Source organism: Myxine glutinosa, chromosome 5 (genome assembly GCF_964187855.1).
Source record: "Myxine glutinosa chromosome 5, kmMyxGlut1.1, whole genome shotgun sequence".
Lineage (NCBI taxonomy): Eukaryota > Metazoa > Chordata > Myxini > Myxiniformes > Myxinidae > Myxine > Myxine glutinosa.
Window position 1 is genome coordinate 410,824 of NC_136265.1, and position 16,172 is coordinate 426,995.

At 36.4% G+C, this 16,172-nt stretch overlaps 1 protein-coding gene across 8 annotated transcripts in view; it reads right to left on the reverse strand.

Moving 5' to 3' along the window:
• Positions 1 to 16,172, reverse strand: part of TRMT1 (tRNA methyltransferase 1) — a 193,448-nt gene that overhangs the window by 20,040 nt on the left and 157,236 nt on the right. For all 8 annotated transcript variants that reach the window (XM_078777475.1, XM_078777474.1, XM_068117983.2 and 5 more), the window contains one exon: positions 1,114 to 1,198. In XM_078777475.1, coding sequence (XP_078633601.1) covers positions 1,114 to 1,198 — 85 coding nt within the window. The remainder of the gene's footprint in view (positions 1 to 1,113; positions 1,199 to 16,172) is intronic.

The window sequence follows — 16,172 nt, forward strand, 5'->3', positions numbered from 1 at the left end:
CAGCCGAGGTATATAAATGGAAAACATAACAAATGTGAAAAAAACCAAATAAACACTATTGAAGGAATAACAGGGGTAAGAGTAGACAAAACAAATCAGCGAATAAATTTTAATACGGGTAAGTTGGAGATTGAATGAATGAATGAATGAATGATCGTTTTTTAAAGGCAATTTTCCCCACTAGAGCAGGGGTTAGCCTTGCGGGCCCCATGACAATCATGGTTCCCTGTTTGAGGCAATGTTTTTATGGCCGGATGCCCTTCCTGGCGCGAACCCTTGGTCACGCTCTTACGATGCGCAGGGATACGGTGTACCTATTCTAAACCGGGGTACACACCGGGATCATTCATCCCAGCAAGCTGGTACTCAATTTGCTGACCTCGGAAGGATGACAGGCTGAGTCAACCCCCCTGGTGTTAATTTAGCAATTGACCGGGATTCGAACCCAGGATCCTAGGATCCCAAGCCGGCACCCTAACCGCTAAGCCAACACCAGGGTAAGTTAGAGATTCTCGGAGAAAATATCCTTGAATGGATGGAAAACTGATGGTTGCCAATAAATCAATGGGAATAGAGATGAAATTTCTTAAAGACAAATTTCAGACGAGATCATCAAGACAGGTTTATCATTTCATATTGGCTCAACAGCGATACCTAAACCAAGAGTTAAATTCTAATGTAATGTTTGAGAATATTTTGGATGGTGATGAGTGCCAAAATAAATTGAAGCTATTCCCCAAAATGAAAGAAGTATTCGTTGAGTCTCTGTACGAGTATAATGAAGTTATTGCTAAGATGGGGGAGGGAGAATTTTTCAGAATTTTTTGTGAACTAGAGTGCTAGTCAATAGGTTTCCTTAATTTTTCCCATTGACCTCAATGTTAAATTTTATGTGAGTCAGAACCAACATTTATCCTCGACTATTATAATTTTAAAATTCTTCAGGTAAAGTTGCACCTATGGTGAAAATTTCCTGTCAATAGGACCAATGGTTGCAGAGAAAATCATATCTATTCTGTGCCGACAAACAGACAAACAAACAAACGGACTCAAATGCAATACCCTCTCCTTTGGCGAGGGTAACAAAGGGACACGTGATTTTTGTTTTGGTACCTTTTGATATTTTTGGGAAGGAGAACTCTTCATGTTTGACAGTTTGTGTTTCGGATGCTTTTCTTGAAATTGTCGAACATCGTTGCTGGGGACCACAAAAAAGCAATAATTTTTTTTCGTTCTTTTTGTCAGAATTCAAGGTGAATTACATGATATCAATAACTTCAATTTATAATTTACCCCACAAAAAAACAATAATAATTCTTTATGTCAGAATTCAAGGTGAATTACATGATATCAATAACTTCAATTTATAATTTACCCCACAAAAAAACAATAATAATTCTTTATGTCAGAATTCAAGATGAATTACATGATATCAATAACTGCAATTTATAATTTACTCCACAAAAAAGCAATAATAATTCTTTAGTTCTTTATGTCAGAATTCAAGATGAATTACATGATATCAATAACTGCAATTTATAATTTACTCCACAAAAAAGCAATAATAATTCTTCAGTTCTTTATGTCAGAATTCAAGATGAATTACATGATATCAATAACTGCAATTTATAATTTACTCCACAAAAAAGCAATAATAATTCTTTAGTTCTTTATGTCAGAATTCAAGATGAATTACATGACATCAATAACTGCAATTTATAATTTACTCCACAAAAAAGCAACAACAGTTTTTTCGTTCTTTAAGTCAGAATTCAAGATGAATTACATGATATCAATAACTGCAATTTATAATTTACTCCACAAAAAAGCAATAATAATTCTTTAGTTCTTTATGTCAGAATTCAAGATGAATTACATGACGTCAATAACTGCAATTTATAATTTACTCCACAAAAAAGCAACAACAGTTTTTTAGTGCTTTATGTCAGAATTCAAGATGAATTACATGATATCAATAACTGCAATTTATAATTTACTCCACAAAAAAGAAATAATAATTCTTTAGTTCTTTATGTCAGAATTCAAGATGAATTACATGATATCAATAACTGTAATTTATAATTTACTCCACAAAAAAGCAACAACAGTTTTTTAGTTCTTTATGTCAGAATTCAAGATGAATTACATATCAATAACTGCAATTTATAATTTACTCCACAAAAAAGAAATAATAATTTTTTTGTTCTTTATGTCAGAATTCAAGGTGAATTACATATCAACAACTGCAATTTATAATTTACTCCACAAAAAAGAAATAATAATTTTTTAGTTCTTTATGTCAGAATTCAAGGTGAATTACATGATAAAATTTATAATTCACTCCACAAAAAACCAATAACAATTATTTCGTTGTTTATGTCAGAATTCAAGGTGAATTACATGATAAAATTTATAATTTACTCCACAAAAAGCAACAGTAATTTTTTCGTTCTTTATGTCAGAATTCAAGGTGAATTACATGCCATCAATAACTGCAATATATTAATTTACTCCACAAAAAAGCAAAGGAGAGCACCGCCAAGTCTGAGAAAAATAATATTTGTTGTGTCATGCCGTGCACGCAAGGTTCCTATCATGTCTCCACTTTCCAGAAGCATATGCTAATAAAGGTGACATTATTATAAAACTAGGACGTGCCCGTACGTGGGTGCCCGTTCGGAAAAACATTCCAAACCGCGTGGCAGTAACGACCACAGAACCCCCCCCCCCCCCCCTCTATTTACATGAAATGGTTTGGTCCATTCGCAAAGCCAAAGCGAACGACCACAGAACTCCCCCCTCTATTTACATGAATGGTTTGGTCCATTCGCAAAGCCAAAGCGAACGGCGAACGGCTAAATCGCCATAGCTCGGTAACTACTTGTCCGATTAATATGAAACCTTGAAAAGGCACATCCTCGGGTCCCCAGCAATATACCTGGCAAGTTTCAAGTATATCGGACCCGTGGTTGTCGAGAAACAGCGGTCACAGACAAACAAACACACAGACACACAGACACACACACACACACACAGAGATTACTGGAATTATAGATAGATGTATAGACAGCATTGATAATACCACTTGTTCATTTTGTTTTGCGTGTTTTGTGTCCTGTTTTGCCAAAACATTCCAACATCTCTAACCCTAACAACTCGGGTTTGGCATCCCTGACAGTGAGGGTGAAAGTTTCTTCATTTATGAACACACCAATAATAAACATTGTCCGTCCTGCTTTATAAGAGACAACCTTTTGGCATAACTGACATTTCTCTCATTAAATCCTAACTTCAGAATGCTACAGCACAATGACCAGGGCAACTCTGAAACCACATGCACAATAAATTAACTGTGTCCATGGCCACTCTCCGAGAGAATAATTTAAAACAAGTACAAAAAGTTTTAATTAAAACAAAAGCCACGTCGATGTTACACAATGCCTAGATGCAGCTGTGCCTATAACGTCGATGTTATAGGCACAGGACATTCCTATTGATTTGATTACTTGATGTTATTTTTGTGCAAAGTGAAAATATATCTCGGCATTTTCCCGTCTGTTATTTCAGGCGGTGTATGACTGACCATGCCACGATTTTAAAAAAATATATCTCGGCAATTTCCCGTGTGTGGCGACACGTGAACGAAGCTATGCTCCTCTCTCCACATTATTGTGACGACGTATAAATTAAATATTTCATCGTGACGATTGTCATCAAATGGACGAATTTTTTATATATCTCCGCATTTTCCCGTCTGTTATTTCAGGCGGTGTATGACTGACCATGCCGCGATTTAAACAAAATATATATATATCTCGGCATTTTCCCGTCTCTTATTTCGGGCGGTGTATGACTGACCATGCCGCGATTTAAAAAAAATATATCTCAATGGACTTGAAGTTACAGGCCTTTGAGAATTCATTTCGTTCTATAAAGGGCAACTTTCATCGGATTTTCTTCCCGTTTTTTTTCAACCGAGTCTAAAACTATGTTAGCGACTGTGAAAAATGAAATGATATATCGAATTTGATTTGAAATAAAACTGTGTGAGAGAGGAAGACACCACGGGCCTACAAAACAGGCCTCAAAGCTATGCGAGTTAATAAAATGGTGGATATTTGTTTATATGAAGGCTCTCCCAGAATGGGTGGAGCTGTGGTTCCCAGAATGGGTGGAGCTTTGAGGTTTTGTCTTCTCTGCAAGAACAAGAAGAAGAACAAGAAGAAGAAGAACAACAACAACAACAGCAGAGGGCACTCTATGACCAGCGTCTTGCGACGCGGCTAAAAATAGTACTTGTAAAAAGTCAAACATGTCAAGATAACAAAGTTTCTTGTAATTCCTTTCTCCCCGCTCTTGGCGAATCTGCCCCAAGGATGTGGGGCAAAGGCATTCTGGGTTCAAGGCAAGGAATATATATGGGGCCTCAAGCACAAAAGGACCATCAATAGCATTCAATAATATGAAAGTGACGATATACTTTAAACAACTCATGAAGAACCCATCCTTATGAAGAATGCATGCAGGTTTCCTCTAATCTATCTATAATTCCAGTAATCTCTGTGTGTGTGTGTGTCTGTGTGTGTGTGTGTCTGTGTCTGTGTGTTTGTTTGTCTGTGACCGCTGTTTCTCGACAACCACGGGTCCGATATACTTGAAACTTGCCAGGTATATTGCTGGGGACCCGAGGATGTGCCTTTTCAAGGTTTCATATTAATCGGACAAGTAGTTACCGAGCTATGGCGATTTCTTTACCAAACTCCGCAAGCCGTTCGCTTTGGACCAAACCATTTCATGTAAATAGAGGGGGGGGATTGTCACCGTACTCGCAAGCCGTTCGCTTTGGCTTTGCGAATGGACCAAACCATTTCATGTAAATAGAGGGGGGGATTGTCACCGTACTCGCAAGCCGTTCGCTTTGGCTTTGCGAATGGACCAAACCATTTCATGTAAATAGAGGGGGGGGATATAATTTTAGATATATATATAGTACGGGCATGCCCTAGTAAAATGAATTCCCACAAATAATTCGATATCTGGGATCACAAAGCCATCACCAAGGGTACGCCTCACCCTGCTTACCCTTGGCGATCACCTGCAACATACCCTTGGCCCGAGATCCAATGATGGCATATCTTGTTCAGACCGCCATCTGACCTTTACCTTCAACATTTAGGGATAGAGTGTAGATTAAGAAAAGGTAAACTTATCTGCTACCTATCATACTAAAACATGCAAATTGATGTCTATCTGTCTGTCTAGTCTGGAGTCTGTCTGTCTGACTGTGATACATTTGGTTGTTACATTTCCAATCGCAACAAAACATAACAGGAAGATGAAGGATCACACAATGGAAGTTGTAGCGACTTCCTTTGCACCTCTCCTCAAGGGGGGTTTTCACCTTGGGCAAAATTCATGTTAAGGTAAGGCATGAGCCAATGGGTTTTTGTACACCGCTCCTTTCCTATGCCATCTCCAGGCATTGCAAATTGTCATTGCCGGGCACCAAAGGGGGCTCGGCAGTGACGCACGCTGAAAGAGAGTACTCAGTTTTCACTCTGGTTTCTTGTTGTACACCGCACCTTTCCTATGCCATCTCCAGGCATTGCAAATCGTCATTGCTGGGCACCAAAGGGGGCTCGGCAGTGACGCACGCTGAAAGGGTTTTCACTCTGGTTTCTTGCTTTCTTTCTTGTTTGTTGTACACCGCTCCTTTCCTATGCCACCTCCAGGCATTGCAAATCGTCATTGCCGGGCACCGAAGGGGGCTCGGCAGTGACGCACGCTGAAAGAGAGTACTCAGTTTTCACTCTGGTTTCTTGTTTGTTTTCTTGGTTGTCCGGACGATATCTCAGCCATCCTTTGAGCTAGGAAGCTGAAATTTCGGCACAGTAGTGAGCAAGTCCTTTGTCAAATACGGTATTTTTTGTTTTTTGAATAATCAATTAATTGAGGAGTTATTTAATTATTAGCGTTTAATTAAGTACTTATTTAATTAATTAAATTTCATTTATCTTCTGACCATTATTAACTCAGGCACCTTTTGAGTTAGGAAGCTGATATTTGGACATGCCAATGACCAGGTGATTTGGCTGCAAAGGATATTTTTGATTTATTAATTAATCAATTAATCGATTAATTATTTAATTATTCGATTAATGACAAAAAAATTTTTTTTTTTTAAGTTACAGATTCTGATGAAATAGTGGTAGTTTATGTGTTGTCTGACCAAATTGATTAATAATTTAATTTTTTTATGATTATTATTTATTTATTTTCATTATTAATCATTTATTTATTTTCTTTCTCATTTGGCCAATATCTCAGGCACCTTTTGAGCTGGGAAGCTAATATTTGGACATGAGTGACCAAGTGATGTGGCTATCAAGGATATTTTTGATTTATTGATTAATCATTTCATCTATTAAGTATTTATTGATTAATCGATTAATTATTTATTGAGTAATCAATTAATTATTTAATTTTTTATAAATGACTTATTTAATTAAATTTCTAAAAGATACATCTTCGGATGAAGCACTACTGGTTTAGTTATGCGATTAGCCAATTGATTATGAAAATATTTTGTGATAATCTTTTATTGATTTTAATTATACAATTAATCAATCAATTAGTGTACACCTCTCCCTCCCAATGCAGCCTCAATGAGCTGCACTGCGGTATTGCCGGGCGCCGGAGGCGCCCCGGCAATGCCGCGCTGCAGCATATTTAATTATTTGGCATGGGGCGGTGTACTTTGAATGTATGTGTACTTGTTTGTTTTCTTTCTTGGTTGTCCGGGCGATATCTCAGCCATCCTTTGAGCTAGGAAGCTGAAATTTCGGCACAATAGTGAGCAAGTCCTTTCTCAAAAACGGTATTTTTTTTTTTGATTAATCAATAAATTGAGGAGTTATTTAATTATTAGCGATTAATTAAGTACTTATTTAATTAATCAAATTTCCTTTCTCTTCTGACCATTAACTCAGGCACCTTTTGAGTTAGGAAGCTGATATTTGGACATGCCAATGACCAGGTGATTTGGCTGCAAAGGACATTTTTGATTTATTAATTAATCAATTAATCGATTAATTATTTAATTATTCGATTAATGACCAAAAAAATTTTTTTTTTTTAGTTACAGATTCTGATGAAATAGTGGTAGTTTATGTGTTCTCTGACCAAATTGATTAATAATTTAATTTTTTTATGATTATTATTTATTTATTTTCATTATTAATCATTTATTTATTTTCTTTCTCATTTGGCCAATATCTCAGGCACCTTTTGAGCTGGGAAGCTAATATTTGGACATGAGTGACCAAGTGATGTGGCTATCAAGGATATTTTTGATTTATTGAGTAATCAATTAATTATTTAATTTTTTATAAATGACTTATTTAATTAAATTTCTAAAAGATACATCTTCGGATGAAGCACTAGTGGTTTAGTTATGCGATTAGCCAATTGATTATGAAAATATTTTGTGATAATCTTTTATTGATTTTAATTATACAATTAATCAATCAATTAGTGTACACCTCTCCCTCCCAATGCAGCCTCAATGAGCTGCACTGCGGTATTGCCGGGCGCCCGAGGCGCCCCGGCAAAGCCGCGCTGCAGCATATTTAATTATTTGGCATGGGGCGGTGTACTTTGAATGTATGTGTACTTGTTTTCTTTCTTTCTTGTTTTCTTTCTTTCTTTCTTGTTGTACACCGCTCCTTTCCTATGCCATCTCCAGGCATTGCAAATCGTCATTGCCGGGCACCAAAGGGGGCTCGGCAGTGACGCACGCTGAAAGAGAGTACTCAGTTTTCACTCTGGTTTCTTGTTTGTTTGTTTTCTTGCTTTCTTGGTTGTCCGGACGATATCTCAGCCATCCTTTGAGCTAGGAAGCTGAAATTTCGGCACAGTCGTGAGCAAGTCCTTTGTCAAATACGGTATTTTTTGTTTTTTGAATAATCAATAAATTGAGGAGTTATTTAATTATTAGCGATTAATTAAGTACTTATTTAATTAATCAAATTTCCTTTCTCTTCTGACCATTAACTCAGGCATCTTTTGAGTTAGGAAGCTGACATTTGGACATGCCAATGACCAGGTGATTTGGCTTCAAAGGATATTTTTGATTTATTAATTAATCAATTAATCGATTAATTATTTAATTATTCGATTAATGACAAAAAAAAATTTTTTTTTAAAGTTACAGATTCTGATGAAATAGTGGTAGTTTATGTGTTCTCTGACCAAATTGATTAATTTAATTTTTTTATGATTATTATTTATTTATTTTCATTATTAATCATTTATTTATTTTCTTTCTCATTTGGCCAATATCTCAGGCACCTTTTGAGCTGGGAAGCTAATATTTGGACATGAGTGACCAAGTGATGTGGCTATCAAGGATATTTTTGATTTATTGATTAATCATTTAATCGATTAATTATTTATTGATTAATCGATTTATTATTTATTGAGTAATCAATTAATTATTTAATTTTTTATTAATGACATATTTAATTAAATTTCTGAAAGATACATCTTCGGATGAAGCACTAGTGGTTTAGTTATGCTATTAGCCAATTGATTATGAAAATATTTTGTGATAATCTTTTATTGATTTTAATTATACAATTAATCAATCAATTAGTGTACACCTCTCCCTCCCAATGCAGCCTCAATGAGCTGCACTGCGGTATTGCCGGGTGCCGGAGGTGCCCCGGCAATGCCGCTCTGTAGGATATTTAATTATTTGGCATGGGGGCGGTGTACTTTGAATGTATGTGTACTTGTTTTCTTTCTTGTTTGTTTGTCCGGGCGATATCTCAGCCATCCTTTGAGCTAGGAAGCTGAAATTTTGGCACAATAGTGAGAAAGTCCTTTGTCAAAAACGGTATTTTTTTTTTTGATTAATCAATAAATTGAGGAGTTATTTAATTATTAGCGATTAATTAAGTACTTATTTAATTAATCAAATTTCCTTTCTCTTCTGACCATTAACTCAGGCACCTTTTGAGTTAGGAAGCTGATATTTGGACATGCCAATGACCAGGTGATTTGGCTGCAAAGGATATTTTTGATTTATTAATTAATCAATTAATCGATTAATTATTTAATTATTCGATTAATGACAAAAAAAAATTTTTTTTTTAAGTTACAGATTCTGATGAAATAGTGGTAGTTTATGTGTTCTCTGACCAAATTGATTAATAATTTAATTTTTTTATGATTATTATTTATTTATTATCATTATTAATCATTTATTTATTTTCTTTCTCATTTGGCCAATATCTCAGGCACCTTTTGAGCTGGGAAGCTAATATTTGGACATGAGTGACCAAGTGATGTGGCTATCGATATTTTTGATTTATTGATTAATCATTTCATCTATTAATTATTTAATGATTAATTAATTATTGAGTAATCAATTAATTATTTAATTTTTTATAAATGACTTATTTAATTAAATTTCTAAAAGATACATCTTCGGATGAAGCACTCGTGGTTTAGTTATGCGATTAGCCAATTGATTATGAAAATATTTTGTGATAATCTTTTATTGATTTTAATTATACAATTAATCAATCAAGTAGTGCACACCTCTCCCTCCCAATGCAGCCTCAATGAGCTGCACTGCGGTATTTGCAATACTGCAATGCAATACTGCAATGCCGCGCTGTAGGATATTTAATTATTTGGCATGGGGGCGGTGTACTTTGAATGTATGTGTACTTGTTGTACACCGCTCCTTTCCTATGCCATCTCCAGGCATTGCAAATCGTCATTGCCGGGCACCAAAGGGGGCTCGGCAGTGACGCACGCTGAAAGAGAGTACTCAGTTTTCACTCTGGTTTCTTTCTTGTTTGTTGTACACCGCACCTTTCCTATGCCATCTCCAGGCATTGCAAATCGTCATTGCTGGGCACCGAAGGGGGCTCGGCAGTGACGCACGCTGAAAGAGAGTACTCAGTTTTCACTCTGGTTGTTTTCTTGTTGTACACCGCACCTTTCCTATGCCATCTCCAGGCATTGCAAATCGTCATTGCTGGGCACCGAAGGGGGCTCGGCAGTGACGCACGCTGAAAGAGAGTACTCAGTTTTCACTCTGGTTGTTTTCTTGTTTTCTTTCTTTCTTGGTTGTCCGGACGATATCTCAGCCATCCTTTGAGCTAGGAAGCTGAAATTTCGGCACAGTAGTGAGCAAGTCCTTTGTCAAATACGGTATTTTTTGTTTTTTGAATAATCAATTAATTGAGGAGTTATTTAATTATTAGCGTTTAATTAAGTACTTATTTAATTAATTAAATTTCATTTATCTTCTGACCATTATTAACTCAGGCACCTTTTGAGTTAGGAAGCTGATATTTGGACATGCCAATGACCAGGTGATTTGGCTGCAAAGGATATTTTTGATTTATTAATTAATCAATTAATCGATTAATTATTTAATTATTCGATTAATGACAAAAAAATTTTTTTTTTTTAAGTTACAGATTCTGATGAAATAGTGGTAGTTTATGTGTTCTCTGACCAAATTGATTAATAATTTAATTTTTTTATGATTATTATTTATTTATTTTCATTATTAATCATTTATTTATTTTCTTTCTCATTTGGCCAATATCTCAGGCACCTTTTGAGCTGGGAAGCTAATATTTGGACATGAGTGACCAAGTGATGTGGCTATCAAGGATATTTTTGATTTATTGATTAATCATTTCATCTATTAAGTATTTATTGATTAATCGATTAATTATTTATTGAGTAATCAATTAATTATTTAATTTTTTATAAATGACTTATTTAATTAAATTTCTAAAAGATACATCTTCGGATGAAGCACTACTGGTTTAGTTATGCGATTAGCCAATTGATTATGAAAATATTTTGTGATAATCTTTTATTGATTTTAATTATACAATTAATCAATCAATTAGTGTACACCTCTCCCTCCCAATGCAGCCTCAATGAGCTGCACTGCGGTATTGCCGGGCGCCGGAGGCGCCCCGGCAATGCCGCGCTGCAGCATATTTAATTATTTGGCATGGGGCGGTGTACTTTGAATGTATGTGTACTTGTTTTCTTTCTTTCTTGGTTGTCCGGACGATATCTCAGCCATCCTTTGAGCTAGGAAGCTGAAATTTCGGCACAGTAGTGAGCAAGTCCTTTGTCAAATACGGTATTTTTTGTTTTTTGAATAATCAATTAATTGAGGAGTTATTTAATTATTAGCGTTTAATTAAGTACTTATTTAATTAATTAAATTTCATTTATCTTCTGACCATTATTAACTCAGGCACCTTTTGAGTTAGGAAGCTGATATTTGGACATGCCAATGACCAGGTGATTTGGCTGCAAAGGATATTTTTGATTTATTAATTAATCAATTAATCGATTAATTATTTAATTATTCGATTAATGACAAAAAAAATTTTTTTTTTTAAGTTACAGATTCTGATGAAATAGTGGTAGTTTATGTGTTCTCTGACCAAATTGATTAATAATTTAATTTTTTTATGATTATTATTTATTTATTTTCATTATTAATCATTTATTTATTTTCTTTCTCATTTGGCCAATATCTCAGGCACCTTTTGAGCTGGGAAGCTAATATTTGGACATGAGTGACCAAGTGATGTGGCTATCAAGGATATTTTTGATTTATTGATTAATCATTTCATCTATTAAGTATTTATTGATTAATCGATTAATTATTTATTGAGTAATCAATTAATTATTTAATTTTTTATAAATGACTTATTTAATTAAATTTCTAAAAGATACATCTTCGGATGAAGCACTACTGGTTTAGTTATGCGATTAGCCAATTGATTATGAAAATATTTTGTGATAATCTTTTATTGATTTTAATTATACAATTAATCAATCAATTAGTGTACACCTCTCCCTCCCAATGCAGCCTCAATGAGCTGCACTGCGGTATTGCCGGGCGCCGGAGGCGCCCCGGCAATGCCGCGCTGCAGCATATTTAATTATTTGGCATGGGGCGGTGTACTTTGAATGTATGTGTACTTGTAATTTAATTTTTTTATGATTATTATTTATTTATTTTCATTATTAATCATTTATTTATTTTCTTTCTCATTTGGCCAATATCTCAGGCACCTTTTGAGCTGGGAAGCTAATATTTGGACATGAGTGACCAAGTGATGTGGCTATCAAGGATATTTTTGATTTATTGATTAATCATTTCATCTATTAATTATTTATTGATTAATCGATTAATTATTTATTGAGTAATCAATTAATTATTTAATTTTTTATAAATGACTTATTTAATTAAATTTCTAAAAGATACATCTTCGGATGAAGCACTAGTGGTTTAGTTATGCGATTAGCCAATTGATTATGAAAATATTTTGTGATAATCTTTTATTGATTTTAATTATACAATTAATCAATCAATTAGTGTACACCCCTCCCTCCCAATGCAGCCTTAATGAGCTGCACTGCGGTATTGCCGGGCGCCAGAGGCGCCCCGGCAATGCCGCGCTGCAGCATATTTAATTATTTGGCATGGGGCGGTGTACTTTGAATGTATTTGTACTTGTTTGTTTTCTTGTTTGTTTGTTTTCTTTCTTGGTTGTCCGGACGATATCTCAGCCATCCTTTGAGCTAGGAAGCTGAAATTTCGGCACAGTAGTGAGCAAGTCCTTTGTCAAATACGGTATTTTTTGTTTTTTGAATAATCAATTAATTGAGGAGTTATTTAATTATTAGCGTTTAATTAAGTACTTATTTAATTAATTAAATTTCATTTCTCTTCTGACCATTATTAACTCAGGCACCTTTTGAGTTAGGAAGCTGATATTTGGACATGCCAATGACCAGGTGATTTGGCTGCAAAGGATATTTTTGATTTATTAATTAATCAATTAATCGATTAATTATTTAATTATTCGATTAATGACAAAAAAAATTTTTTTTTTAAAGTTACAGATTCTGATGAAATAGTGGTAGTTTATGTGTTCTCTGACCAAATTGATTAATAATTTAATTTTTTTATGATTATTATTTATTTATTTTCATTATTAATCATTTATTTATTTTCTTTCTCATTTGGCCAATATCTCAGGCACCTTTTGAGCTGGGAAGCTAATATTTGGACATGAGTGACCAAGTGATGTGGCTATCAAGGATATTTTTGATTTATTGATTAATCATTTCATCTATTAAGTATTTATTGATTAATCGATTAATTATTTATTGAGTAATCAATTAATTATTTAATTTTTTATAAATGACTTATTTAATTAAATTTCTAAAAGATACATCTTCGGATGAAGCACTAGTGGTTTAGTTATGCGATTAGCCAATTGATTATGAAAATATTTTGTGATAATCTTTTATTGATTTTAATTATACAATTAATCAATCAATTAGTGTACACCTCTCCCTCCCAATACAGCCTTAATGAGCTGCACTGCGGTATTGCCGGGCGCCGGAGGCGCCCCGGCAATGCCGCGCTGCAGCATATTTAATTATTTGGCATGGGGCGGTGTACTTTGAATGTATGTGTACTTGTTTTTGTTTTTTTTTGTATACAGAATCGAGGCTCGTGTAAGAACTAACACATTGAACATTAAAACATGCACAGACACATAAAACATGCAATGAAGAGAGCGGGAGTCAAGAGGGGGACAGAGAGGGAAGCACACAAGCACAACAACAGTAGAGAACAGGGATGCCGGTATATCTGTAGAAGGGGGAGGGCTGCGTAGGAGGGAGGGGTACATGGTATAAAGCAAATGAACATGACTTGGAATTTCACTACTCGATTTCAGGAAAGAAGTTGGGGATTGAAAGAGGTGGATTTTGGGTGTTTTAATGGGGGTAGAGAAGATCAAGGTTTTGGATGGGGGACGATAAGAGATGGTGGTTAACAGCTGTTTTAGACCTGGAGGGAGGAGTGGGATTGAAGAGAGTGTGGGAGTTTGTTCCAGAGGCGGGAGAAAAGAGGAATAAAAGAGTGAAGGTGAATAGAGAGTCTTGATTTTGCCAGTTTCACCAGAAGAGGGTTTCTGGCAGATCTTGTGCGTCGTACAGGAATATTTGGTGGACAAAGCACAGAGAGAGCAGGGGGAGCAGGGGGAGCTCGGCCGGAGAGGAGTCGGTAGAAGACAGAAAGACAGAAAGACCACCTAACTGCCTGCTGTGAGATAGAGAAAGGCCCTCAGATTCAGCTTCATCGCGGGAGATTCCAATGATTCTGAATGGTTTGGTTTCAACCGCGTGAAGCCGAGCTAGGTGTGAGGCAGGAGCACCAGCCTAGAGGGGAGAGCAGTATTCCATTGAACTACGGATGAAAGCCTTGTATGTGGTGAGGAGCTCAGAAGTGCCCAGAATTACAGACTTGGCATTTAATATGGAATTATTTTTTTTTCTTGACTTCGGTTTACTTTCTGAACTCGGTATATCAATCTGGTGAGTTTCTTTCACGCTTCGGTGATTTCTTTGTTACAAGAACCATGTCACTGATTGTCTGTCACAGCAAGAAGTTAACAGCAGGATTATATCACAGGTGGCGTGGCAAAATGTACGGACAGGTGCATTTGACGATTGGCTTCACAGTCGGGTATACAAGTGTTGTTGCGTTCTGTATTAGTGGAAAACAACTGCTGCACGTCTACAAAAGTTATTGCCGCTTCCCCTGGACATGGTCCGTCAACTCGACAATGCTGTTTGTCATTTAGTGGTGGCTTTACGAAATTCCGGCATGAAACAGCGTGCTCTTGCTCGGCTGTATGGCATCACTCAAGGTCAGGTGTCAAAGATCCTGAAACGAAATGCTCAGAGGGGTGTCCCTACTCCAATACCGAGGTCAGGACGTCCCCCCAGAACCACAAGGAGGGATGATCGCCAGCTGCACCGGTTAGTCCGCAATGGCCGTACCAAATCAGCTAATCGGCTTAGGGCTGAGTGGCAGCAACTGACAAATGTGCCTCTATCCAGAAGGCTAGTCAACCAACGACTGGTTCAAGCAGGCTATCGTGCCAGGCGTCCCCTGAGAAAGCCACGCCTGACCAGACAACACCGCCAGCGCTGATTGCAGTGGGCCAGAGAGCACCGTCAATGGCAGCCAGGACACTGGAATCACGTGATCTTCAGTGACAAGTCTAGATTTCTGGTCTATCGTCAATATGGCCGCGTCCGAGTGCGCAGACAAGTGCATGAAGCCTACAACGAAGATTGTATAGTGCCAAGAGTCCAAGCTGGAGGTGGTGGGGTGACCGTTTGGGCTGCTTTTCATGCAGGGGGCAAACCTGACCTGGTTGTTCTGAATGGAAACCTGAACCAGTTCAAGTACAGGGCCATTCTGGAAGAAACATTGCTTCCATTTGTTCGTGCAGCCTTTCGAGGAAACTTTGTCTTCCAAGATGACAATGCACGGCCTCATCGTGCTCGCATGATCCAACACTTTCTTGCTGACCGTGGTGTAGAGCATATGGAGTGGCCTGCCATGTCCCCAGATATGAATCCGATAGAGAACTTGTGGGCAGAATTAACGTGTCAAATCGACAACTTGGACCAGCAGCCTGCCTCTGTGCGTGAATTGCAGCAGGCTATTGTCACTGCATGGCAAGCGATTCCTGTCCAAACCTTGGCAAATCTCGTCAACAGCATGCCTCAACGTGTACGTGCTCTCCTGAATGCTCGTGGGGGTTACACGAAGTACTGAACTGTAATTTTACTGTCCGTAATCCCAGTCGTAATTTAACTTTTGTTTTAAAAAAAAAAAAATTTTGGCTAATGTGCAAAATAAAGAGATACTTCTGGAAAACGCACAGAAGTTTAACACAGTACTGTCCGTGAATTGAGTTCGATATCAGTTTACATCACTTTCAAGGATCAATTTATTTGCTTCGAAATGTCAAATGTGGTTTTTGTTTCTTTTAAAGGTCACATTAACAAAATCTAGAATAATTTCAACATAATTCCAATGAACTTTTGGTTCTAAGACATCTTGAAAAGTAAGTTCACCCCAACAAAAAAAATATTCCATATTAAATGCCAAGTCTGTATTTGTCGGTCTCAGTCAGAGGGAGCAAGGCTAACTGTGATTTTTTTTTCGCAAGGCCAGGGTTTCTAAAGATGGAAAATGTGTGAAAGCAGCACGTAGCTATCGGCCTTCTCTATTTTATCACTCA